At 40.1% G+C, this 26,098-nt stretch overlaps 1 protein-coding gene across 4 annotated transcripts in view; it reads right to left on the bottom strand.

The window, feature by feature from the left end:
* Positions 1-329: 329 nt before the first annotated feature.
* LOC147030182 (dnaJ homolog subfamily B member 6-like) overlaps positions 330-26,098 on the bottom strand; it is a 53,136-nt gene continuing 27,367 nt past the window's right edge. For 2 of the 4 annotated variants that reach the window (XM_085873977.1, XM_085873976.1), the window contains exons 9-11: positions 5,380-5,595; positions 3,076-3,159; positions 330-687 (exon numbers count right to left, since the gene is read on the bottom strand). In XM_085873977.1, the coding sequence (XP_085730103.1) occupies positions 674-687; positions 3,076-3,159; positions 5,380-5,595 (314 nt within the window). In that variant the 3' untranslated portion in view covers positions 330-673. Of the gene's footprint in view, positions 688-3,075; positions 3,160-3,193; positions 3,243-5,379; positions 5,596-26,098 lie in introns of all 4 variants that reach the window. The other 2 variants (XM_085873978.1, XM_085873979.1) reach the window with 2 other exon arrangements.

Here is a 26,098-nt window from a genome sequence, read left to right as displayed (position 1 = left end):
GAGAAGTTGGAGGAAAAATAAATAAATAAACAAACAAATAAATAAACAATAATTTTTTTTAAACATTAAAAAAAAAACTTAATAAACCCGTTGACAAGGAAGGAAAGACTGAGTGTCTGACTAAAGGACATCGATAATGGCGGACAGGTTTTCTCGACTTCGTCGTAGACGAGCTAAAAAAAATGATTTATTGCTCTGAAGTCATGTCACGCAAAGCCAGGTTTTCACGATGTTCGTACCAACGAGTCGTTCCAGGTAATGAGATACTTGGAGCGATGCTTGATGTGTACACCTGAGAGCGAGATCAAATAGGCCTACACAAATACAGGTGCGATAATGGCATGCTTTTAATCCACAGCAAGGCCTACAAAGTACTACAGATTAATGCGTCTCAAAAATACTTTGTTTCCATTATTACACTTTGCCAAATCCAGATTATTTTATGCTCATGACAGAAACAAGGCCAAACAATGAAAATCACAATGATGTTGAATAACTTTTAAAATTGGAATACCACCGAATAGTAATAATAATAACAATAATAATAATAAATTCTGGCTCCAATAATCTTGGATCCTGATATTTTAGTGTGTCCTGCGGCTCCAAAAGTGCAAAATGATTAACCAAACAAGGAAATCTTCATCAGCAGGTTACACGGACTCCATGACAGAGATCAAGGTACAAATCCTGCAATGGAAGGAAGGGGGGGGGAGGAGGAGTATGAGTGATGAATGAGCTTCAAATAATTGAGCAAACACCAGGTGGAAAGATAGTTGCAACTCCGGCAAATTGAAACAACAAAGTTAATTTAGTCACTGTCGGCCATTAATTACCCCAACATGGCTACTTGCTTAGAATTATTAAACAAAGCAACAATTACAAAACACGTCCAACCATCTTTCGATCCGGTTTTACTCAACTTTACAGTCTCCATCAGGTGCCATCAACATATTATGTATGCAAGAAGTGGAAGAAAGTTGTGATAAGTTTTTTTTAGAAGAGACTGCGATGGTAAAAGGGGGGGGGGGGTGCAGGTAAGTTGAAAAGGGTAAAGAGGGAAATGGTCAGTCAGAGTATATGGGGAGGAATGGAGGGATTTAAAAAAAAAATCCAACAGTTCCGCGTACGTAATGTGTTGGTGGCTCCTTAGAATGCAATGCATGCGCTTCGGAAAGTTTTGCACAGGTGAGGGAAGCAAAGGTAAAGCGAAATCAGACAGAAGCGATTATGTTAATGAAAACTATGATTGTGTGAAATGCAAGTCCAATCATATAATTGTGAAAATGGAATGAATAAGTTAGCAAGAAAAAAAAGAATAATAATACATGCATGAGATGCAAACAAACAAATGCCAGAATGCTTCAAAACCTCATTGGAAAGGCAATGGCATCATGCGGCTCACGGTGTCATTTACAAGGTAACCGAATCAAGACAAGCAGTCCCAACACAACAAATTCGAAACCTTTCTTGCGAGATTCAGAAAGCACTCGGCATTGTCCTCCAATTGTACGTCTAACACGGCGGTGATTTCACTGATACTGTAGATTGGACAAAATTTTACTTCACATAATCGGCCACCATTTTGACTAAGGAGATGAACAAATGTCGGAGTTTACATGACATATGGTAACGAAGAGTGATGAAAACTTTGATCCATTTCTCCAAATAAATATTTTAGCCTGCTGCACATTCGACTCGCGTGCACAGAGTTACAACGTACTGCACCGATGCTCAAAACAGAACAAAATTCGAGTTCATGGAATACGTTACCCCCACGCAGTCTTGAGAAAAAGAACAGGGGAATGATCTTTTCAACTCTTGCGATGATGCATTTCCGAGCACGATCTGCATTAGATTAGCTTTGTTCGTGAACTTCGAATAACAGACATGACGGCAACCAAACAACGATGCTCAAAACAGAACAAAATTCGAGTTCATGGAATACGTTACCCCCACGCAGTCTTGAGAAAAAGAACAGGGGAATGATCTTTTCAACTCTTGCGATGATGCATTTCCGAGCACGATCTGCATTAGATTAGCTTTGTTCGTGAACTTCGAATAACAGACATGACGGCAACCACAGGAAGTCAATGGGTGTACGGACGAGTACAGAGCTGAACCTTCTGCCAACTCCACTCTGAGAAACTGACGATTTGGGAACGATTGCTGAGAAAGAGATGCATCAAACAAACAGATATTTCGTACGAAGTTAGCTATGCGGTTGTATCATTAGGCACCGCCATTTTTTCTGAAGCCCGCTTTCACTCCGTCCTCAAGCGTACACGGCGAATTTGATCGCTCGAGACGATGTAAAATTTTGCCCAAATACCTGCTAAATTGGACGTTTCAGGAAGTGCAAACAAGGTGATTTGTGTTGTGCAGTGTTCAAATCCTATAGAATTCAAAAAGAAAATGAGTAGTTCCTCAATCATAGATTGGCGTCTGTCAGACGGACAGACAAAGTGAAGCAACTGCTTAACCCCGCTTTGCGCTTCCTGCACGGGGTAAAAACAACGTGCTCGTGACGTAAAACATTACCAGCAAACACTAACTTTCACCTTTTCTTTCACACTCATTATTTTACATAACCATGTGTCTTTTACACGAGTGGATGACAAACTTGGATAAAGTAAACCTTGTGACGCAATTCAAAACAATCCACCGATTAATTTCATGCTTTCATGAAAGAAACTTTGGACGGAGCGACTGATCGGCAAAAACAACCGCAAGCATTGCTTTCATTGTATTAGCTTTAACCGTTCCAGAAGGTGTTTTGGGAAAATACAACCATCACATCCGGTTATTCCTGCCCAATGTCGCGGCGACGTGCAAGAAATGCATTCTCGTGTTCGGTGCCGCAGGGTACATTCATTCTAAAGAGGCTTGGCATCAAGTGTAACGGTTACACAGCTATGTCGGCAGCAACAAACCCACGTAATTCCTCGTGAGCAATTTGGCTCCTTAGCCAAAATGGTGGGGCAATAATGCCAAATCACAAGTAGTGTGGCCTGTCACTCCTGTGTATGATCCCGCCGTATGTGTGAGCAAGGCGCCAAACAGCCGAGGGATAGACACCTTTCCCTATTTGGCCTGTCCTTTTCCTGGACTTCTCGTCTTTACTCGCTCCCCTCTTCCTTTTGCCGTTACACTTGCCTGGTCCTGAAAGGAAAAGGGTTTAGGGACCAGCACAGACCTGCCATGAGCAGAAGCCCTGTCAGAGGAAAGTGCTTACACGGGAGTGCCTGAGATAAAACAAGACACAAACATTACTGCACGATACACAAAAAGGCATTTTAAAAGATTATATTCCAAAAAAAAATATATATATATATATATATGGAAAAATAAAAACCTCATAAATCCAAAATGGCCACCAAGTCTTTTGTGTAATCATGTTGGAACAAACCTGTTAAGTTTCAACTTTATCGGTGTAGCTGTTTCTGAGAAATAGGAATGGCAAAAAGGGAGTTGTACTAATCCTAGCAAGGACATTAGATATCTTGGTTACAACTTCACCACAACCCCATCTTGTGGGGTTAAATGCAGGAGTTGGGTTGGTCCAAGTCTTTCATGAAGCAGCTGGCCAGGCCATTCAACTGGAGCAGATTCCGGTAGGAATTTGTATTTCGTTCAGGGTTTCAGCAGTAACCAACCTCCTCCGTGTGAAACACGTCATGGGATCTTTATGATACACTAATGTTGCGCACAGGTCATCCAGCTCAACGTCCATCTGAAGGACAGCACACTGATACAATAACCTGCCTGTGGAGCACCGATCCAACAGTTTAGAGTTAGGTTGGGAGTCAAACCCAGACTCGACATATCAAAAGTGTACTTCCTCTGCATCATGCTGTCAGATAGCTTGCTGTTTGGATGCTCAATTACAATTAAAATATATATATATATATATATATATATATATATATATATATATATATATATATATATATATATATATATATATATATATATATATATATATATATATATATAGAGATATTTTTCACAATGTCAAAAGGTGAATGTGCTGTTTCTTCACTCCTCACCTGACAACTATGTTCGCCCCCCCCCCCCCCAACCATTAAAAAAAAGCGTGCGTGCGTGTTTGCTCCACTGTTCTATTTATTGTGGTGCAGATGTAGCGTAGGGTAACTGAGCCGAATGGCTGCCTCCTGGAAGCAAGTTCCTTGTGTAACGGCATTCACCGAGTCATTTCTATTCAGTGGTATCTCATTTATCAATCCAGAACTACACTTTACAATTGAAGTCAATCCAATGTCTGCATTTTAGTCATGTGATAAAGCAGTGGTTCCCAACCTTTTTGGGTGTGTGGATCTATTCCCAAACTTCAAACATTATGCGGACCACCATGTATGACTATCGTAATGAAACAAGACTATATCATTCAGTCGTGACAAAATTACGACAGCAGGATGAACCACGGCCTTCCATGAAAGGTTGCTCCCGGAGTGTGGCGAGTCCCGTGTGACGTCATTTGGCGGTGTCTTTTATCATTTGGTGACCGGCATCTGTCAATTTGAACTCTCATTTGAGATACAGTACACACGGTGTTTCTGCACAACTCAACTTTGGCTTCCATTTACATTGCATTTATTTACGAGGTGTATAGATCAACGTGCTGGTCCTCTTCAAATCAGAGGATGAATGTTTGTACGTAAAAATACATTTAAAAAAAACAACAATACAACCCTCAAAACTTTTGTTACTCAATTTTGTGTGAGGAAATCACATCTACACAGTCTCTAACCAAGTAATTTAATCATACTTCTCCAATCTACTAATTAGCTTTTGTACTCCAGTCAATTTAGTTTATGAAACAGGTGTGACACCAAATATTAAATGAAATACAACCATTTGTATTAATTTTACCAAAGTGATAAATACACCAAGGTTGTAAATGTATTCAAACCAAGCTACTCATTTATAAACCTGTGTGACGCATCTGAGCTGAGCCTCGAAATCTGGCATTTTAAACATTTGGGTCACTTGTAGCGTTCACTCTTAGCTCTGAGGTTGCAAAACAGGATGCGCTTCAATGTGGGTAGACCGAGCAACTGTTTTGATAATAACAATGTTCAAACTTTTGTGTACAGATTCAAATTAACTTCAAGATAAGGATAAAAACTTTTCTCATCTGTGGATACATGAAAGGGCATGATTTGGTGATGAGAAACCAGAATGTGTCTAAATAATATTGGTGGTGCGGAATGGAAATCCGGTGAGAAAATCCTGTTGCCGTTATAACTTGATCAAGACAGCAACCTCGGTGCCAGCTTGAAATTAAGTGAGCCAAAATAGTGGAAATCTGTTCGCTGCTTGACGTGGCAAACTGTATGTATATGTACCTGGGCAACTTACCTGTGTGTCGGGGATCCTGCTCAGATAAGCTGTATGCCATTGCAAGCTGCAGTTCCTCATCCTCTTCATCACTATCTGCCGCGTAGTAGTATCCGGAGGGACAACTGTTCGAGCGCAGGGATGTGGCAGGTGCAGCAGAGTGTTGCAAGGGAGGCCCAGCATGGCTGCCATCCTGGCGGCTCAATTCAAGTGCCAGAGCCATTTCATCTTCAACGCCTATGGAATAATTTAAATAAAAAAACAAAAACAAAAACAAAAAGCGGCGCGGTGGTGGAAAAGGGTGCAAATGTTTGAAACAAAGTGAGAGGGTTGAGGGAGGGGGGGCATGGAAACCAAAAGTTTGCATAGCAGACAATGGAAACCCAAAAGAACAATGCAAAAATATGAAGACTAGACAGAGGAAATATACATATATATAGAAATCTTGGGGTGTTCTCTCATATCTCTCCCAACTCAGAGCGATAAAAAAAAAATTTGGAGTAACATTAATTTGAAAATATCATTAAGCCACCACCTTGACAAACTGATAAGATAATGATATCTGGACCAAAAATCATGAAATTTGGACAAAAAAATAAAATAAAATAAAAATCATGCATTGTAACTACACCACAAAATAACCACCACAACCTCAAAAGATAAAGTGGCCAAAAAGAGGAATATTTTAGTGATTCTGATGAAAATTTTGCTTGTTGCAAAGAAATTAACATTTGGGAAAAGAAAATAATACTTTCAGGCATTAAAATAGGGATTAAAGAGAAATCAAACTAAAACGAAGACTCAAATAATGATTAAATTTTAATTGGAACCTCACCTGTATGGGAGAAAAGATGCACCATCAAGTTTTGGTTAATTTCACAGTAATTTGTGCACGTCACCAGGTATTGTTTTCATGAGTGTGGGATTGGTTACAAAATGATACTTACTTTTCACAAGCAATTGTGCACCACCAAAATGACATCACCGTGGACAAGACAAGACTGCTTCCACAGAAATTAAATAAATTTACACCGTGGCATTTGTTGATTCATAGTACATTTCATCAAATGACGTACAAGGAAATCTAACACAGATGGAGGCCATTCATCTCATCATGCCTGCGCGAACACCATACTAATCTATCCACACAAGATCCAAAGAAGAAAATTCAAAAAAATGGTTTATGAATTAATTAAAAAAAATTTTATTATTTTTTTAAAGTTTTTGTATTTTTTTATTCTTTTTCTTCTTCCCCTTCGGAGAGGGGGTATGGGCTTGCTTAAAAACACACATCAACCACACAACCCACCTTGACAAGACCCCCACTAACAGCACTCCGTACACATGCACACAATCACCCATCAATGCTCAAACTACCTAAAAGTCCTGTCAACATCCCTATACCCCTCCATCTCCATAACTTCCAGGTACCTATCTAATTCTAATTTAAACTTATCTACTTTTTCTGCTGCCAATACCTTTCCGGGGAGACCATTCCATGCATTCACTACTCTCTGAGTAAAAGTCCCCTGCCTAACTAACATCTTAACTCTCCTCTTCTTTGCTCTCAAGCTATGACCCCTGGTTCTATCACTGTCAACTCTGGTTGAATAATTCATCTGCACTTATTTTATGTATATCTTTCATTATCTTAAACATCTCCATCATATCTCCTCGTAACCACCTCCTTTCTAGTGAATAAAGCCATGTCTTCTTCAGCCGCTCCTCAAAGCTGAGTCTATCTAGGCCTGGAATCAATCTAGTAACCCTGCGCTGAACCCTCTCTATGACATCTATGTCCTTCCTGAGTTGTGGTGACCAAAACTGCACACAATATTCTACATGTGGCCCTCACTAAATTCCTGTACAATATTAACACCACCTCTTTTGATTTATAAATGATCCCCCTTCGAATACTACCTAAAACCCTATTTGATTTACCCACAGCTGCCTGGCACTGTGCTGCCTGCTTACCTCCCGTACCTAATACATGAAGATATAATTGTGATAATGATCAGATGAAGAAATTTTAAGTTTTTGTAATGCAACTTGTTTCACTTGAAGAATCAGGGCTAGAGGTTTAAACAAAAAAGGTAAAACAAAGGGGAGGGGAGGGGGGGGCGACAAAGACAAACCTCAGACATAATCAACCGAAAGATATTCCCCACAGCTACCGAGCCATCTACCAGTAACAGTGTCAAGTTCATTATTCATAATTACCCTCGCTGAAGGAGAGGAGGGTCCGTTTATTGCATTTGGGTCCGTTTGTCTGTTTATCTGTTTGGCTGCACAGAACTTTTGAGTTTTTCTCTGCAACCGCTTGTCTGATTGAGATGAAATTTTCACCATTGGTGCAACTACTCATGTAGAATGTTTTAATAATAATGACGTCATAGGTCATGTGGTGTGGCAGCCATATTGGAAAAATGGAAAAATTTTGAACCTCCATCTCCGCACTAAGGAAAAAATTGAGGCTTGGCACATAGCAAGTACTCCACATGGGGAATGAGTGGAGTTTTTTTGACATCATAGGTGCCCTCGTTATGACGTCATAATTGCATATGTAGAATGCCACATCCGATCAGTGTGAAAATTTTTGAAGGTGATCTCAGGATAAAATGGTTCACAGAAAAAAAAAAAAACTTTTGATGTCATCGGTCACATGATTTGGCAGCCATATTAAAAAAAAAAAACCTTCAAAAATCTTCTTCTCTGAAGTGGCTGAACAGATCGAGGCAAAACTTTCCATGGACCGCCTGTCCATGTGGAACAATAGGATCACATATATGATGTCATTGGTGTCATGGTTTAGCAGCCATATTGGATTTACCCAAAAACCTTATTAAAATCTTCTTCTCCAGAATGGTTGGACAAATCTAGGGGAAACTTCACAAAAGTGTTCCCCAAGCCATGGGTGTACAAGTTTGTTAAGGAATAATTGATAGGTCACATGGTTTGTCAGCCATATTGGATTGAAGAAAAATATTAAATAATGTTTTCTCTGGAACTGCGAAATCAATCGACATGAAACTTCACATTTATGATCTAGTAGTGATGGGAAATGTATGTTTTAAATGTCAACTTGATCGGGCACATGGTGTGACAGCCACAATTATTTAATTTTTTGATATGGGTTCTGTTTTTTTTTTTGAACAAGGCTCACTTGGCTGTGACTGGATTGGCTTGAGGGTAGATGAGTAGCAGCTGATATGTGAATCCTATCCAGGTAGCTCCTGATGACTTCATCTTTGCTTTTTGCTTGTTTGCGTTTATTCTGATTACTCCAATGCTGGACTGTACCTATTTAGTCTTCCATTTCATTCAAATTTAATTTAGTTGAATTTACCATTCTAAATTCAATTGAATCATGAATAATAACAATTTTAAAAACGTTGTGAGTCACGGTCAGGTGTCTAATCAAAGCAGGGTTGCATCAAAGCGGGAAGTCTTGGTACCCGGTCATCACTGCCAGCAGTTATAAAGTGGTATTTCTAATTATGTCTCTTATTAATTACATAACACAGCAGTACACAATCACCACACAAAAGCAGTCCTGGTGAGGGTCTGCAATCTCTGATTGCTCTTTTTCTTGTTCATTTTGTTTCCGCATTTTCTCAAGTTTGTATGAAATAAATACCAATTTTCACAAAGTACAATTTTCCACTCCAATGGGTTTGAAGTCAAAGGAAACTGACCACATACACCACTGTAACACTGAGACTTAACTCGAAGAAATGGTGGCACAATGACATTCAATGTTGGAAACCATTCTGAAGCACTGATAAATTTTATATATATATATATATATATATATATATAATCTTAAATAAGAAGAAGGCACTTCAAACCAAAAGTAAAAAACTGGATCGACTCCGCTAATTTGAGCAAAAAAGCGAGAGCAGACCCGCTTTCAGGGCAACGTTTCGCCGGTTTCACAGCCGACTTCATCAGGCACAATAGACTCCAACCCTCGGCACGTGTCCCCTATTTATTTCGATAAGACCGCTCATTTCCGGTCATGTGCTGGTGCTTGAGGTGAAATAGAGTGCTTTTTTATTTTGCAAAAGCAAAAACAAACATCAAATCACATCAATGAAGGGGTGCTCTGCTCTAATGTTGCTTTATTTGCACGTGATCTGGTGTTGCATGTGTGTGGTTGAACACGTGTGTGCGCTCGTTGTTTTTGTGTTTGTGGGGCATGAACACGGCTCGTTTCACGCCCGGGTTGGGTATGAAGAGGTGTTGGTTGTGTGGGAGTTGAGGTTCTCGTTGGGTGTTGTGCACATGTGGATGTGGTGTTTGGGATTGGGTGTTTGTTGCTCACCTTATTCAGTCGTTTGCACCATCCAGTTTTCGCCATTTGCATTGGAGGTGTGTATTGTGTGGGTATATCCACCGTCTCCCCAGTTAGGCCACCCTCCCGGCTCGTCACGTGACATGCTTCCAAAATCAACCTGTGTCGTTTGTTAGATGTGGTATCCAAGACACGGGTCCCATCAAAAACAATGAGCGCACACACAACATACAACACCAGATCACGTGTCAATAAAAACAATGGCTTGGTGCTGATAGCCGATAGTGTGGAAGAGGTAATGGGTTAATATGTAGTATGGAAGGAGGACATGGAGGCAAGAGGACTGAATGTGAATACAGGGAAAACAAAAATACTTTTTGGTGGTGCAAGAGAAGGAAATTTGGGGGGGGGGGGAGAGGGAGGTGGTCCTGTGCTGTGTGTTTTAAAGGTGTTGGTAACAATTCAATATTGTGTATATCCTGCAACTGCTGGGTGCACAAGATGTGTCGTGGCATCAGGGGTAGACTGCAGGTGGCACCTCCAGTTAGAGCGAAAGATTAGTTTATGATGAGGATACATCTCTGGAATGTGTACATAAATTATGTTACCTTGGTGATATGATTAGTGCAGGTGGTGGTTTGGAGGCAGCAGTAAATGCAAGAATTAGAAGTAACTCGAGGAAGTTTAGGGAGTTGTTACCCCTATTGACATCAAAAGGGACCTCTCTCCGATTAAAGGGAAAAACTTGATGCAGCTTGCGTTCGAAGCGTGATGTTGTATGGCAGCGAAACATGGGTGATCAAAAAGAAGGATGAACGGAGGTGTGAACGAAATGAAATGATAATGGTGAGGTGGATGTGTGATGCGACACCGAAGGATAGGAAACCAAATGTGGAATTAAGAGATAGGTTAGGTAGAGAAAGCATTAGTGAGGTTATGCGTATGGGTAGGTCGAGATGGTTTAGACATGTGGAAAAGATGTGGGCGGGTAGTTGTGTGAAGAGGTGTATACATATGAAAGTGAATGGAAGGAGAGCGAGAGGCCATCCGAGGAAAACATGGGATGTGTTGCTGAGAGATGATCTTCGAGTTAAAGGCCTAACAAGAGGGCTAGCAAGGGATCGTGCAGCCTGGAAAGCAGCCATTAGGTGAACCACGGCTTGCACATGCAAGGATGGAAACGGCCGTAAGATGATAATGATGATTATTATGATGAGTTTTGAAACGTGACTCCATAATTGGATTCCAAACAAGTCACATGATCATTGCATCTATTAAAATGGTTCATGTCTTCACTTGCGCCTCACCCATTATTGTATAGATAGACAATACTCATCAAATTTACTCCAAATCACATCAACTTTCACATGCTTATCGGTTAAGCAGAGAAATAAATAAAGACATAAATTACCATTCATATTTGTCAAATGTTTAAGTATTTAAGGGTAATCTCAATGGATGCATATCATATAAAAGCCAGAAGCACAATGACTCGTCTTCTTTATAATGGCATATTTCAAATTATATATTATATTATATTATATAAAATAGTGCTGTTCAAGGTGCAGTGTTCTTACCCTAATTTGCATATTGGCTGGAGAAGCAAGGTTTTACGAGACAACACCAGAACAAGACAATGCAATTATTGATAATGTTGGGCATATTTAAGGTAAAAGGTTCAAGGCTGTGGTAATCATAATGCAAATGCTAAATTTAACACAACAAACCCTGTCATGGCCAATGTATCACCACCAATGTAAAATACATTCAAAATGTTCAAATGCTAACTCTGGATCCTCCTCGATTAAAAAAAAAAAAATCAAAAAAAAAAATCACTAACTGCATTAAATGTTCTGAAATATTTGCACATCTAAAATGGACAAAGGAATTATCTCTAGCAACTCAAATTTAATGATGAATAGGAATAATTTACCCAAAATGTTCGAGCAATTTGATGACAAATAAACAAGGATAGGAGGTTGTGTGACCTAATTTCGTCTTAAAATAGGCCAACAGCCAGTTGAGAAAATTTCCTGTTAAATACACATCTAGTTTTAAAAGGCACGGCGGCTAAATGCTGGAAGCATCATTCACACAACTACCGCTGTAGTTATCTTGGATCAATCCTACCCCCATTAACAAAACCGCTCTGTTCAATGTACGCTTCATGATGAAGATGTCATCAAGAAACAAACAAGAAGGCGACGTCATGCAGAGCACGACACTTGGAAAATCCATAAAACAAATTTGACCTCAAAAATAATTGGTGGTTTAATTCAATGACCAAATATGCAACTCCTCTTCAAATTTCAAATCATTTGGATAAAAATTGTGGATTTTAGAAATCCGGCCTAGATGTTGTCCTTTTGGCCCATGTGGACCTCCAAGATAATTGGTGGTTGAATTGAGTGACCTGAAATATAAACCCTCTTCAAATTTTAAGTCAATCAGATGAAAATTGAGGATTTTAGAAACCTCACCTAAGTTGTTGACCTTTGGCCTATGTTGACCTTTTGACCTCAATAACAATAGGCTTCTTCCTTATGACAAACTCGACCATGTAGTGAAGTTTCGTGAAGATCAGTTTAAAATTGTGAGCTGCAAGCGATGAAGACAGACAAACAGACAAAACAAGAAGACATCGTGCAGAGCACGAGACTTGCAAAATCCATAAAGCAAATTTGACCTTAAAAATAATTGGTGGTTGAATTCAATGACCAAATATGCAACTCCTCTTCGAATTTCAAGTAATTTGGATGAAAATTGAGGATTTTAGAAAGATCACCTAAGTTGTTGACCTTTGGCCTCTGTTGACCTTTTGACCTCAAAAACAATAGGCTTCTTCCTTTTACCAAACTCTACCATGTGGTGAAGTTTCATGAAGATAGATTTAAAATTGTGACCTGTTGGCAACAAATAGACAGACAGACAGACAGACAGACAAACACAGACAGAATAACAAAATCGACTTAACCAATATACTTGAAAAATCTTCGATTTTGCAAGTAACAAACTGTTTACCAATGACTGAAAAATGAGTGAAACAGCAAGCTGAGATTACCATATATTATACATTTTTTTTTAAATTGTGCGAAAAAAAAAAACATTTAGGAAGAAGAAATTGTGTGCAGGTGATATAATCCTGCTCTCAAGACAAATGGTGTATACCATAAACAAACTCTGGCATCACCAACTGAGCACCTGGCTCATGACGCTGGGATCACATTTACTGAGGTTTGTCTACCGCCGACTGATGCATTTATATTTGGTGTTAAAAAAAAAAAAAAAAACAGAAAAAATAGTCTCTCTTCAGGTCCTTGTACTACTAAATATTACAAGTCCAAGATCCTCGATGAGGCTTAGAGACAGGAGAAATAAATAAATTATGAGACAATGCCTTGCATGGCTGACAACAGCTGGCAAGATTGTTGTTTATAAATATACTGAAGATCATGGGAGAGCAGAAATAATTAGGGGTGAGGGGCAGGAATCAAGACAAAAAGGGGGCAATTAGAAACTCGTAGGATAATGAACAAATGGATACAACTGAAAAGCATCTCAAAATGCAAAGCCCGTACAACATCCGCTTTGTTTGCACTCAAACTAAATTTGAAGAAAACGAAAGTTTAAAAAAAAATTGTACATTTTATTCATTTTCTCCATATTCACATAATAAAGGTTTGGTGAACATTTGATGACAAAATCTCAACTGGTAAAGATGTTAGGGCTTGGACAGACACACTGAAGCTCAGTGGTAAATAAATAAACACAATAACATAAAATAAAAAATAAAAAACAAAGAGAAAAAAACAGGGCGTCTCACGCTTGACGCACTGTATGTAGGTGGCTACTTATACTCACTAACACTTTGCCCTTTCACATTTTGACTCAATTTTTAATTATTTTCTCCATATTCTCATGATTAAAAAAAAAAGTTTTCCCAAAAGGACCATTCCATAAACCCTCCCACATCCACTTTCTCAACAACCCTCTTGAAGAGGGTCAGTCTCTCAAACTCTCAGTCATGATCTCTCTTGGGCAAAGCACATTTCAAAGTTGGCCTCCAAAACCAGACATCAACTACTGGGCATCCAGTAGTGGGCATCAGACAAGCAATGTCCTTCTTTGGCACACCTGAGCTCCTATTCACCTGCAAAGCTTTAATCCACAGCTTAATGGAGTACTGCCCTCTCCTTCGGGCTGGCTCCCCTGCCTCACATCTTACTCGGCTTGATGGCGTGTAAACCAAGGCTTTCCAGATCATTGGAATCTCTCGCGATGAGGCTGAGATTATGAGCCAATGACAAGTCGCTGGTCTCTGTCTTCTGCCTCATTTCTGGACTTGCACCCTCTGCCCTCTCCATGCTTTGTCCACTCTCCGTCCTCCTCCCCCCAAGTATATACAGGACGCACACGGTACACACCATACCCCTCTGAGTGAAACTGCCTAAATCCAGAATCACTGCTCATCTCCAATCATTTTTTCCTCTCTTCTCCCACCTGTGGAACCACCTTCCACACCCTCTTCAATCTCGTTCTTTTCTCCCGGTCTTCAAGACAGCTGTTCACCACCATCTCAGGTCACCCCCTATCCAAAGTCATGATCTTTTCTCCACCCGTTAAACCATCACACCCTCCCAAAATTTTGCTTCGGTATCCATCTTACGTAATTTTGCAAGTATCAAAATGTTGCTTACGTGTCCACCCCTTGCATTCTCTCTCCCTTAACCCTCATCGTTACCTGCATCACTAGTTTGTCCGTCTCAATCTACCTTCTCCTTCCGCCCTGCTATTGGCGGTTTCCCCTTTCCTCTGCTGTTCCCTTTATGTTGTGTCCTGGTCTCTTGTGTCCGAGCTCTTTCAGGAGCCGAGACCATGTGGAAAAAAACCCCAAAAACCCACCCTCAATCAATTTAAACCAAAATGGCATTAGCAATACACTTGAGGTAACTTTTCTCCATTGAGAAGTATAAGCTAGTACACACCCAGGAGTAACAACTCAACCCAAAAGACAATATGCCACCAGTATGGCTGTTCAGTCTTCACTTTTTCTATCTTTAATTTTTTTTGATAGAGACATGGGAAGCCTGCTTCGTGCACACAAATGATGAAAGCAGAAAGAAGAGGAAGAGGACGAGGGGGGGGGGAGAGGGTATGGACAGGAGGTAACCCCAACTCTCTTTTGGATTAAAAGTAACTGAACCAAACGTGCAACATGTGTTGGCAGTTTCCACCAATTCATTGTCATCTGACCAAAGTGTCACACCAGCACAAACAAAACAACAGTAATACTATGCCGATAAAAAAGTAGTGCGAATCGAGAGAAAACTCCCCAGGAACGAACACATAATACCATAGCAAGCATGTGGAACACTAAGTTTAAAATGGAGAAGACTACTGGATGAAAAAAAAACAAAAACATAAAACAAAATGAGGGTAAAACTCCACAAATAAACTGCAGACAAGACTGAAGAGGGTAGGTGAACCAGGCACGAAGTAGTAGTGGTCGAGATAGAAAGCAAAGCCTCCCGGAAGTGTGCGTGCGTGTGTCTGTCTGTGTCTGTGGTTATAGACAACTCAGAAGTGCAGGAGGAGTCAAATATGGCAAAACGATAACTTTATTTTGGTAAAGGGCGAAACACCGACAAATTTTATCCAGCTACCCCAAAAAAATCCAGATTATGGGAATAAAAGCTCCATAAGCTTGAATCAAAAACTTGCATCATGCGGTGACCAATCAGATCAACCAAATTGTGCGGCGCAGTCGTGGGATATTTCACGCGTTATGGAGTGACAATGAGTCATTTTACTGATCATCCAGGATTGTTGGCACCAAAGCCGTGCAACCAATTATTGCGCTCCATACACCACGTTATACCCTTTGAGTTCTGCTTCACGAATGAAGTTCCTACAAATTAAGGGAATGTCACCTAATTAATGATCAAAAAGTCCGTTAGAGTGAAGCTGTCTTTTGATGCAAATCAAACATGAACATTTATTAAAATCAGCTCTCCATGTGGCAACAAAAGTCGAGCAAAATTATGGTTACATTCACTGTTGATTACACTTCTCATGGAGGTGTTCTGGAACTCTCAGAAATCTCCTAATATTGCAGAATAAACTGAAAGGTTGCCATTATGAAGTACCGATTATTCATACAATACTAGGGTAAAGAAATAAGCTGACGAAGAATTCGGAAAATTAAGTGACAACACAGCTTCGAATCTTTTGACAAAACTTTTGAAAATTGAAAAAACATTTGCTAATCATCAACATGAACTCTGGGTAAAAGCATTGCAAATTACTCGAGAAAAGAAACTTATTTTGTGTGCACGAATACGGGACATTCCAAATGACGTAATCTGCAGCAGAAAGCTTGGCCAGCTTACGCAGAAACCCCCTGGCAACGAGGTTCATCTGGTCGGCCGAACGCATATCATGCGTTACAGATAAGGATCGGTACATGAAATGGCTCACAAAGCTTCAAAACGAAACCAAAAATACTTAGAAATGTGTCTGTGAGGTGAGAAAGGGGTGTGCCTCTGCCCGATGAAAAATTTGGAGAATTTTCTGATCTACTCGTCCAAAAAGTTGATATCTTTCAGCCCGGAGTGCAAAAGACTCTTGACGATGCGGACCCGTGCAAAGCCTGTGATGAGCTGTGGACGGATGTATTCTACCTGACCTCCTGATCATTCCTGCCAGTGAGTGGAACGTGAACATTGTGAGATTACCTCATGTGAACATGGCAGGCATGGTGATGTATTTAATGGCTCTCTTCAGTTGGAAAGACGATGCCATCATTCAGAAAGACTTCCCAGTGGGAGACACCGTATCTGGTCTAGTTGCTTCTTAACACCGTCGAGTCATATTTGGTGCTTGTAAATTCACAAGGCATATTTACTATGAATCATGTTTGGAAGGAGGAAGGGGTGGGTGTGGGAGTGGAAGGTTGCATGGGCTGTGAATGCCGTTCTAAATGTAGATTTAGCTCTCCTGTTTTTGAAAATAAAAATAAAAAACAGGGGGGGAGGTATTGTAATTGGCTCCATCAGTTCATGGGACACGTTATCTACTCAATAGTTGTGCAGAAATTCACCAAACTTGGTAGTCATGATCACCACATGGCAAGAAGATGCTGCAAGGACAGTAGTATTTTTGGCCCCTCCCCCTGGGGCAAGGTCTAAAGGTCAAATACCAAAACAAACAAACAAAAAAAAATGCAATGACGGAGACATTTTTAAACATTTTGTAATGAAACTTTGTATATGCAATGAACATTTAGGGATGTGTGACACAAGGTTAATGGCCCAGGAGATGGGGACTTCAGGTCACAGGGGTCAAAATGGAAAGAACATTAAACGCAAAACTTGATATTGGGTCATTCATGGAACTTTTTGTCATTTTTCAACCTTCCTTTAGGTGGGAATCATGGGGATTTGGAAGGCATGTCATAGACTTTGCTCAAGGTTTTGTTTGGTTGTGGCACCACAGGAGAAATTGAGATTTTTGCATTTATTGGTAAAGGGAGAAGAGTCTATGCCTGGTGTTGGCTTAATAGTTCAGGTGGTGGACTTGGGATCCTAGGGTCCTGAGTTCAAATCACACTCAGCTGTTGAATTAATACCAGGTGGGGTTAACGCAGTCTGTAATTCTTCCGAGGTCGGCCTAATGGGTGCCAGCATGCTGGTACAGTGTCGGAGTGGCGACCCGTCCAGGATTGTGCCCAATAGCCAAGGAGACTGCTTAGGCAGCACCAACACTCTTCACAGAATATGGTCCCAATAGATGGATGGAGAAGAGTCTGTTTGTGTGCGTTCTATCCACTACTGCTGATAGTTTGGACCAACAGGAAATGGTACGAACCCACCACCTCTCATCCGCAGATATTTCTCATATTCCCTATGTTTCCAACAGTCCCATTTGCATTTAGGAACAGGGCGATTATGGTAAAGCATATTGCAATTGCCACTCTTCTGTCTAAATGCTGAAAATTAGTTTTCAAAGACTATTTGAATAACTGATTTCATGTTAGCACCAGCAGGTTAAAAGTGCCCAGCGAGCAGAACAGAGGCACCATAAACACACATAGCACATGTGCAAAAGGCCTCATTTAAGCATTCTTACATCATTTGGAAAGTCCCGTATTAATGAAATGCTGTTCAGACCAGTCTGTGCATGATGTTTCACTCCAGTGAAGTCAATGAACATTTCTCGAACAAGTAATGGTTATGGTGGTCGATGTATGGTTGGGAATGGACATTTACAACTTGTGGTACATCAACCCAGCACTAGTCTTCTTTCACTGGGAAAACAAAAGCTAAACCAAAGAACCCCACCTTCTTTAAATCAATAAAAAGAAACCTTGAGGCACCTGTCATGTGCCACTCGAGTCACCTGACCGACAGAGTTTTGTGTACTTTTTGGAGTCACCAGGATTCATTCACAAGGATGCATGGTAGTTTGACATTCTGACCCAGTTGGTTCCTCAGTTTTGTCACTGGATGTATGGTACTCTGGGCGTAGGTAGACTGACCGTTTCAAAGTGCTCAGCTGTGGAGTACGTGGCAGCCTTAACTACATATCGACTCACTGGTTTCACCATGTTTGGTGGGTACTTGGCAATGATGTTACAGACTACCAGCATTCATGTAGTTCTGGCTTATCCTTCTCAATGTCTGAAAGACAACACCTCGGGTTTTCTGCAGTATTACCTTGCAACAAGGAGTGTGCAACCATTTCTCTTTGAACTGAAGAACTGCAAAAAAAAAAAAAACTCAATCACCTTGATATCCCGGTAACTTGAAATCAGTGTTGTCACGATTTTGCAGAGGAAGTGATGCACAGCATATTTTCCATGTTGAAGGTAATCACTGACATTACTGTCTACCAAGGCACACACGGTTAACAGGGTAACTTTAAGGTAACTCCAGTGAGCACTCTAAATTTCATTCTGCTCCATCGCAGCATAGTTCTCAGCAAAGTCAACTTGAACAATGACAAGACGCCCATTAGCAGCCTTGCGTCGGTTCTCAAATAAATCGCCTGGATTCGTCTTAACAAATGTATGCAAGGTGAAGAAAGGAAGATGCTTGTATGCCTCGGATAACGTTTCCTGGACAGTTCCATCTTCGACCACTTCTGTTGCCGCTGCTCAATTGTCTCCCACTAGAACCACTTCCGATGAACACGCACAGCTTCATCAATGGCGTCGAATTTGCCGTGACAGTTGAAGCATTTTCTGGACATGCATTCAAAATCATCCCGATTACACACAATGGTTCCCAATAATTGATAGTTGCTGGACAGTCCGGCTACACGGGGTTTCACGGCTTCCAAGAGGAGGCAGATATTTTGATGGTATCGGCAGAGACAGACATTGTGAGGAAATTCCAATGAAAGCAGACATTTGATGGACAGAATGCGGCAAATTTTGATGGTTCTATTCTTGCTGTCAGGGTAGGTGTCAAAGAACAGTGAGCGACTGCACTTCCCATCATGAGGAAGCTTTTCTGGATCTTTCCTGTGGGCCTTTCCTGTTTTTAACAGTTCCAAAGTCCTTCTTACCTGATGACATCCATGAAATGCCTGCCTGCTGGTAAAACCTGATGACTGCTTCCCCAACATCAGCAGAAATATTTTGAGGATTTGAAATCATGACTTCATGGCAAATTGGCAGATCCACAAAAGCCAGTTGCTTCAAAATAGCAGCACATCTCCTCGGTGACGTTGGAAGGGCTCCACCGGCTTGGTTCGTTTACTGCCTTTCCTTGAAGAAAAGGGTGATGCTATTCTTATTAGCTGGGGATGCAGATACATGTATAGCGACAACGGTGGAATTCTTCTTTTTTTAATTCTCCCGACGTCAACATTGCCGATTGTTAATTTTGCCGAGATTTTGCAGGATTCGCTGCTCGTACATCTTTTTTCCTGTTTCGCATCCAACACTGAGCTTTTGGGGGTCAGCGGCAATCAAAGGCATTGTGACCGTAATAAGAAGGCAGTTGGAAATCATCCAGGTTGCCAACTGAGTAATTTCACAGCCAGCTTGTTAAACATTGCTAGTTCTGAGATAAACATTCATTTAGCTACATTCAAACTACAATGGAGCCAAGAGGAAGATTGTTAGTACACACCATTAGTTTGATTACAAATTGTTTTCTGTCCATCAAAATTCAAGCTGCCCAACATGGACAGCTAACACCAGAAAGTAGCAGTACCAAGCTGTTGAATTCTGGGATAGCAGACATCATATGACCTATTGTTTGAGTGATGAACCGATCAAGTTCATCAATGACGGCAACCTGTCACTCTATAAAACATGATGGAGTGACATGATTTTAGTTAATTTTTGCATCATATTGAAAATTTTTTTAGACAACAGTGTCTCCTACACAATTAATGAATGAGGTATGAGTTATTGATGAAATAAAAAAATTATTCCTCTCTTCTTCCAACAGCAAATGAAACGAATGAACCAGCATAATTTTTGTTATGGAGTGACATTTGCTTCGTTAATTAAAACTTTAATTACAGAGTAGGGGCAGGTAACTTGAGTTGATCAAGTTCAACAATTGACTTCAGATACGGGACAATGTACAGAGAGCAGTTTTTGGCTCCCAGCTTCATTAGTGAACTAATAAATAAATCAATTGTTATTTGCAATATAATAAACACATTTTACTGTTTCTTTCAGGATATTGATGTCCCCAACGACATCAAGCAAAACATAAAAACTAGGCATGTGTGCTCAATAATCATATGTTCTGAAACTGGACATTTCTGCACAGCAAATGCTTCAACTCTTGAAATTTTAAATCTTGAACTCCATGGACCATTCACATAGAATTACCCTAATGCAGGCCATCTGGAACGTTATTCTAAAGTTGTACATCAAAATGGAAGCACGAAAGCAAGGTGTAATGCTCTGCATTGAGCAAAAAGATCACATACAAAACAAATTCCGCTAACCTTTCGAATCATTAACATTGAATAACCAGTTGCAATTGGTAACAAGTGAGTATGCAAAGGAGTGTGCAACCATTTGTACAACTACAACTCAATGTAATGTTACATAACATGCAGCATTACGGTGAAAATATCATTTCCTTGAAGGCATCGACAGCCAACCACAAAGCAAGGACCATCATCATATTAACACCAGACCAGATGGAACAGGCAGATAGATCACCACTTCCATGAATGCCAATGAGGTAGCAGAGCTTTGATTTCACAATCCAATTGGGGTAAAGGTATTCTGGTGGGGCTGGCTCGTTTCCATACCAAATAAAATCTATTTCTGGTGCCTTCGGCCAATCTTGAATCTATAAAAGTCTGGGATGAGAGCCCAGTTTTCTCTCTTAGGCAACCACCCTATTTGGCAGACAGATAAATTGGTGACCAGCTTGATAAAAGGGGGTCTTTGCTTCATCGCAAACCACAAAACATACCAAATATTGATGAGCTTTATTCTGGCACAAATAACAATTCCATCAATCACTTGCAATAAAAGTACAAGGTGCACTACATGGTACAAGTATGTAGTATTTAAAACCAATTTCAAGCAAATTACTATAATTTCAAATGATATATCAGTGTTGCCTTGGATCGCAGAAAGGTTACTGCATGCACCAAGACGCAAGCACATCACAATTACCACACGAGGTACGGGGGTGGGAGGATGCTCCGTGCCAGATTACATTATCCACTACAAACTGTCATCCTTACGATTCACATGAAAGGAAAATCATTCGCACAAACCATCCTTTGCATGGGACACCAAGTAAGTTCCATCTTTTTGCACTCGTTTGCAGACACAAACCACATTGCCTCCAAAAGAACATACAATATTGAGTAGGCCGTTGTGTGCTGGTAAAAATTTTTTAATTCTTGCACATCAATTGTTTAGGCAGTTTGCAACAGTTGTCCTTAATGGCAGCACAACATTGGCCGACACAGGTCAGGTCAGTACAAACTTTCAGACCGTGAAAATTTTAATCCAATCAATACTGACATGGCTACATAATTCCGTATAAGGAATGCAACAGGCATGTACAAGTTTAGAGTTTTTTGGGAACAAAGAAAAAGGAAACTAATTTTATTTTATTTTTTTAAAAATTTTAATGTTCAAATATGTGGTTAGTTTGGACATGCACACAGGCTCAATTTAGCAAAGCTGTTCACTATGATGGCATGTCATACTTCGCCCAAATTGGTTACGCACCATTATTCAGAAAATATAGCAATAATGCAGTGATTAAGCAGCGCACGTGCACCATACAGTAACAAACAGCAAAACCAACTGAAGTGGTATGATCACAAAAAATATATATATATTTTTAAACAGAGACAATGAAAAGCTGTCTTCTGAAGAAAACAGATTTATGACAAAGGATTTTTTTAAATTGCTCTGAGCAACCCTTGCCTGAGGTTTATTCTTATTTTCTTAAACTCAGCTTACAAAAATTAAATCTTCAGAGAACATTCACAAAAGTCCCTCCCTCTGCAAACTGCTTATACACTTGCTAGACGTTTCTATACAGAATAAGGAAGTAACTGGAAATAAAATTAAAATAAAAACTCGAACGCCAGCAAACTTTCTAAACACGTTGATGTGTAAATACAGCTTTTAAAAACTTAGCACCCTTATTTATTTGAACACAACAACTTTTAAAATAAACAACTCACCTCAACAAACATTACACAGTCATACAGAACAAACAACTCATTGCATCATTAATCATAGGTTATAAAGTGCAAATTTGTCATCCACAAGTAAACACCATACACTGGTGGTGTCACACACCATAAACTAGTAAACACTGTAGCACGTAGACAGGGCATTACTTTGAGCGAGTCTGCCCTTGGATGGCACATCAAGCCAGAGGACCCATCTACCGGACTGGTCAGATGTCAAACATGCCATTTACAAAGAGCGAGTTATTGCCGGCACCCAAAACAAATTACAAATTGCTGCCCTAATGTGACATAGCTGCATCTCAGTAATGATACAACTCGCAAATCAAAGTCAGAATTGGATTCGGGTCCATCATGCATTCGCAAGATGATCTCCATGGAATTAACATCTTGTTGAAAGGTTTTGATTTGCAAATAACTACAAAAACATTTGCATTCATCCGAACAACAGGGGTGCAAATATTTTTGCAAAGATGAGGACAACAGCAACTAAGATGAAGTAGGACATTATGCAACTTCCAAATTGCACCTCAGAGTACTTATCATAAATGTGCAGTGCCGTGGCAAATTCAAACTTGTGTGAATACTGCACATTTCAAAGTGACGAGCATTGAACCCATCGCTCTGCTGATGTAAGTTGAACAACATAATAATCATTTAGAGTCAATATTTGTAAAAAAAAATATTATAGAAAGATTTTGTTTACTGTTTGCAACCCAGCATTAATTTTAGGAATACGCACACTTATTCAGCAAAAAAGGTGATGATGAATTTGATGGAAAAAAAAAACAAACATAAACAAATGACATAATGTCTGGGTATATACAAGTTGCAAAATGCAATTCTCATTGAGTCAAGAATAATACACTGCCGAAAAATCCGAACCTGGAAGGGCTTTTACAGAAGATCCAGGTTCGACTGGAGGAAGTAAAGAACAGCTAGGTAATCCAAGAGTAGATAAGACATCCTCCCACTCACAGCCACTCTTTGCTTCCTACCACTAAGCCAGTTTGCAATCCAATTAGCTACCTGACCAGCCACTCCACAAGCCCTCACTTTGGCTAACACCCTCCGATGTGGTACCATCTCAAAGTCTAAATATACCATATCCACTGCCTTTCCATCGTCCACCCAATCAAACACTGCTTCATAGAACTCTAAAAGATTTGTTAAACAGAAACTACCTTTGGTAAACCCATGCTGACTACCTTTAATTAGTTTGTATTTGTTTAAATATTTCCTCATCTGCTTGAAATGGTTCCAGATAATATGCACCCAAGAGTATTGATGTAGGTGGCTGAGCAGGTAAGTGAGATGTTAACATATATTTTCAATCGTGCCCTGGAGTCAGGACAGGTACCGGAGGATTGGAGAGTAACAAATGTAATACCAATATTTAAGAAAGGATCCAGAGAAGAATTGGGAAACTATGGACCTGTTAGTTTGACTTCAGTTGCAGGGAAGGTGTTGGAGATATTAATTAAGGACTAGATGAGGAACCATTTAAACAAATACAAACTAATTAAAGGTAGTCATCATGGGTTTACCAAAGGTAGTTCCTGTTTAACAAATCTTTTAGAGCTCTATGGAACAGTGTTTGATTGGGTGGATGATGGAAAGGCAGTGGACATGGTATATCTAGACTTTAAGAAGGCATTTGATGAGGTACCACATCAGAGGGTGTGAGCCAAAGTGATGGCTTGTGGAGTGGCTGGTCAGGTAGCTAATTGGATTGCAAACTTGCTTCGTGGTAGGAAGCAAAGAGTGGCTGTGAGTGGGAGGATGTCTTGTGGAAGGATGCAAGTAATGGGGTACCTCAGGGATCAGTACTCGGATCATGACTATTCATCATTTACATCAACGATTTGGATAATGGGGTAAAGAGTAAGCTTTCCAAATTTGCAGATGACACAAAGCTTGGAAGTGAAGTGGATAACAGAGGGGGTGGTGATCAGATTCAGGAAAGTATTGACACTTGAATAGATTGAGCAAAAGATTGGCAGATGGAATTTAACCTGAGCGAGTGCAAGGATTTAGAGATGGGAAAGAACAATGAAAATAGAGATTACAGGATGCAAGGGGTAATTATGGAGCATGTCATACAGGAGAAGGATCTGGGGGTGGTAATAGATATGGGCGGTAAGCAGGCAGCACAGTGTCAGGCAGCTATAGGTAAAGCAAATAGGGTTTTAGGTAGTATTCAGAGGGGGATCATTTATAATTCAAAAGAGGTGGTGTTACCATTGTATAGTAATTTATTGAGGGCCACATCGAGAATATTGTGTGCAGTTTTGGTCACCACAACTCAGGAAGGACATTGATGGCATAGAGAGGGTTCAGTGCAGGGTTACAAGATTGATTCCGGGCCTAGCTAGACTCAGCTATGAGGAGCACCTGAAGGAGACAGAGCTTTATTCACCAGAAAGGAGGTGGTTACAAGGAGATATGATAGAGATGTTTAAGATAATGAAAGGTATAGATAAAATAAGTGCAGATGAATTATTTATTCAGAGTAGACAGTGATAGGACCAGGGGCCATAGCCTGAGAGTAAAGAAGAGGAGAGTTATATTAAGATGGTAGCAAGGCAGGGGACTTTTACTCAGAGAGTAGTTAATGCATGCAATTGCCTCCTGAAAGGTAGTGGCATCAGAAACAGGAGATAAGTTTAAATTAGAATTAGATGGATACCTGGAAGTTATCAAGATGGAGGGGTATGGGGATGTTGACAGGACTTTTCAGTAGTTTGAGCATCGATAGGTGATTGTGTACATGTGCACTGAGTGCTGTTGGTGGGGGCTTTATCAAGGGGTGTTGTGTGGTTGATGTACGTTTTTATCCAAGCCCATACCCCCACCCCTGAGGGGAAGAAAAAGGGGGGAAAAAAGATAAGAAAGAAAGAAAAACAAACAAAACAAAAACTAAAAAAAAAAAAAATCCAAAAAAAAAATCAATCATTTCTTTTATGTGCACGTGTGCTGAACACAATTGCACCGAGTTTGAAATGTCCCCGGTGCCCCCCCCCCACATTTTCTTTTTATTTATTTTCTTTTTGCATTTTCTTCCTTGGATCTTGTGTCGATAAATTAGCGTGGTTTTTGCACAGGCACGATGGGCTGAATGGCCACCTGTGTTACATTTCCTTGCAACCTAGCGTGAAAGGTAATGACTTCTCAATGAAAAAAGCGTGACAGAGGGACGGATGGACTGAGAAATCCAGCGACATACATACAGTGGGGAGAACACATATTTGATACACTGCCGATTTTGCAGGTTTTCCCACTTATAAAGCATGTAGAGGTCTGTAATTTTTATCATAGGTACACTTCAAGTGTGAAAGACGGAATCTAAAACAAAAATCCTGAAAATCACATTGTATGATTTTTAAATAATTAATTTGCATTTTATTGCACGAAATAAGTATTTGATCACCAACCAACCAGCAAGAATTCCGGCTCTCACAGACCTGTTGGTTTTGTCTTTAAGAAGCCCTCCCATTCTCCACTCATTACCTGTATTAACTGCACCAGTTTGAACTCGTTATCTGCATAAAAGACAGCTGTCCACACTCAATCAACCAGACTCCAACCTCTCCACAATGGGCAAGACCAGAGAGCTGTGTAAGGACATCAGGGACAAAATTGTAGACTTGCATAAGGCTGGGATGGGCTACAGGACAATAGGCAAGCAGCTTCGTGAGAAGGCAACAACTGTTGGCGCAATTATTAGAAAATGGAAGAAGTTCAAGATAA

The sequence above is a fragment of the Eptatretus burgeri genome, chromosome 3 (assembly GCF_056783735.1).
Source record: "Eptatretus burgeri isolate ZD-2024b chromosome 3, Ebu_testis_v1, whole genome shotgun sequence".
NCBI classification, from domain to species: domain Eukaryota; kingdom Metazoa; phylum Chordata; class Myxini; order Myxiniformes; family Myxinidae; genus Eptatretus; species Eptatretus burgeri.
The sequence above is the reverse complement of the archived record's forward strand: the minus strand, read 5'-3'. Positions and strand labels throughout refer to the sequence as shown.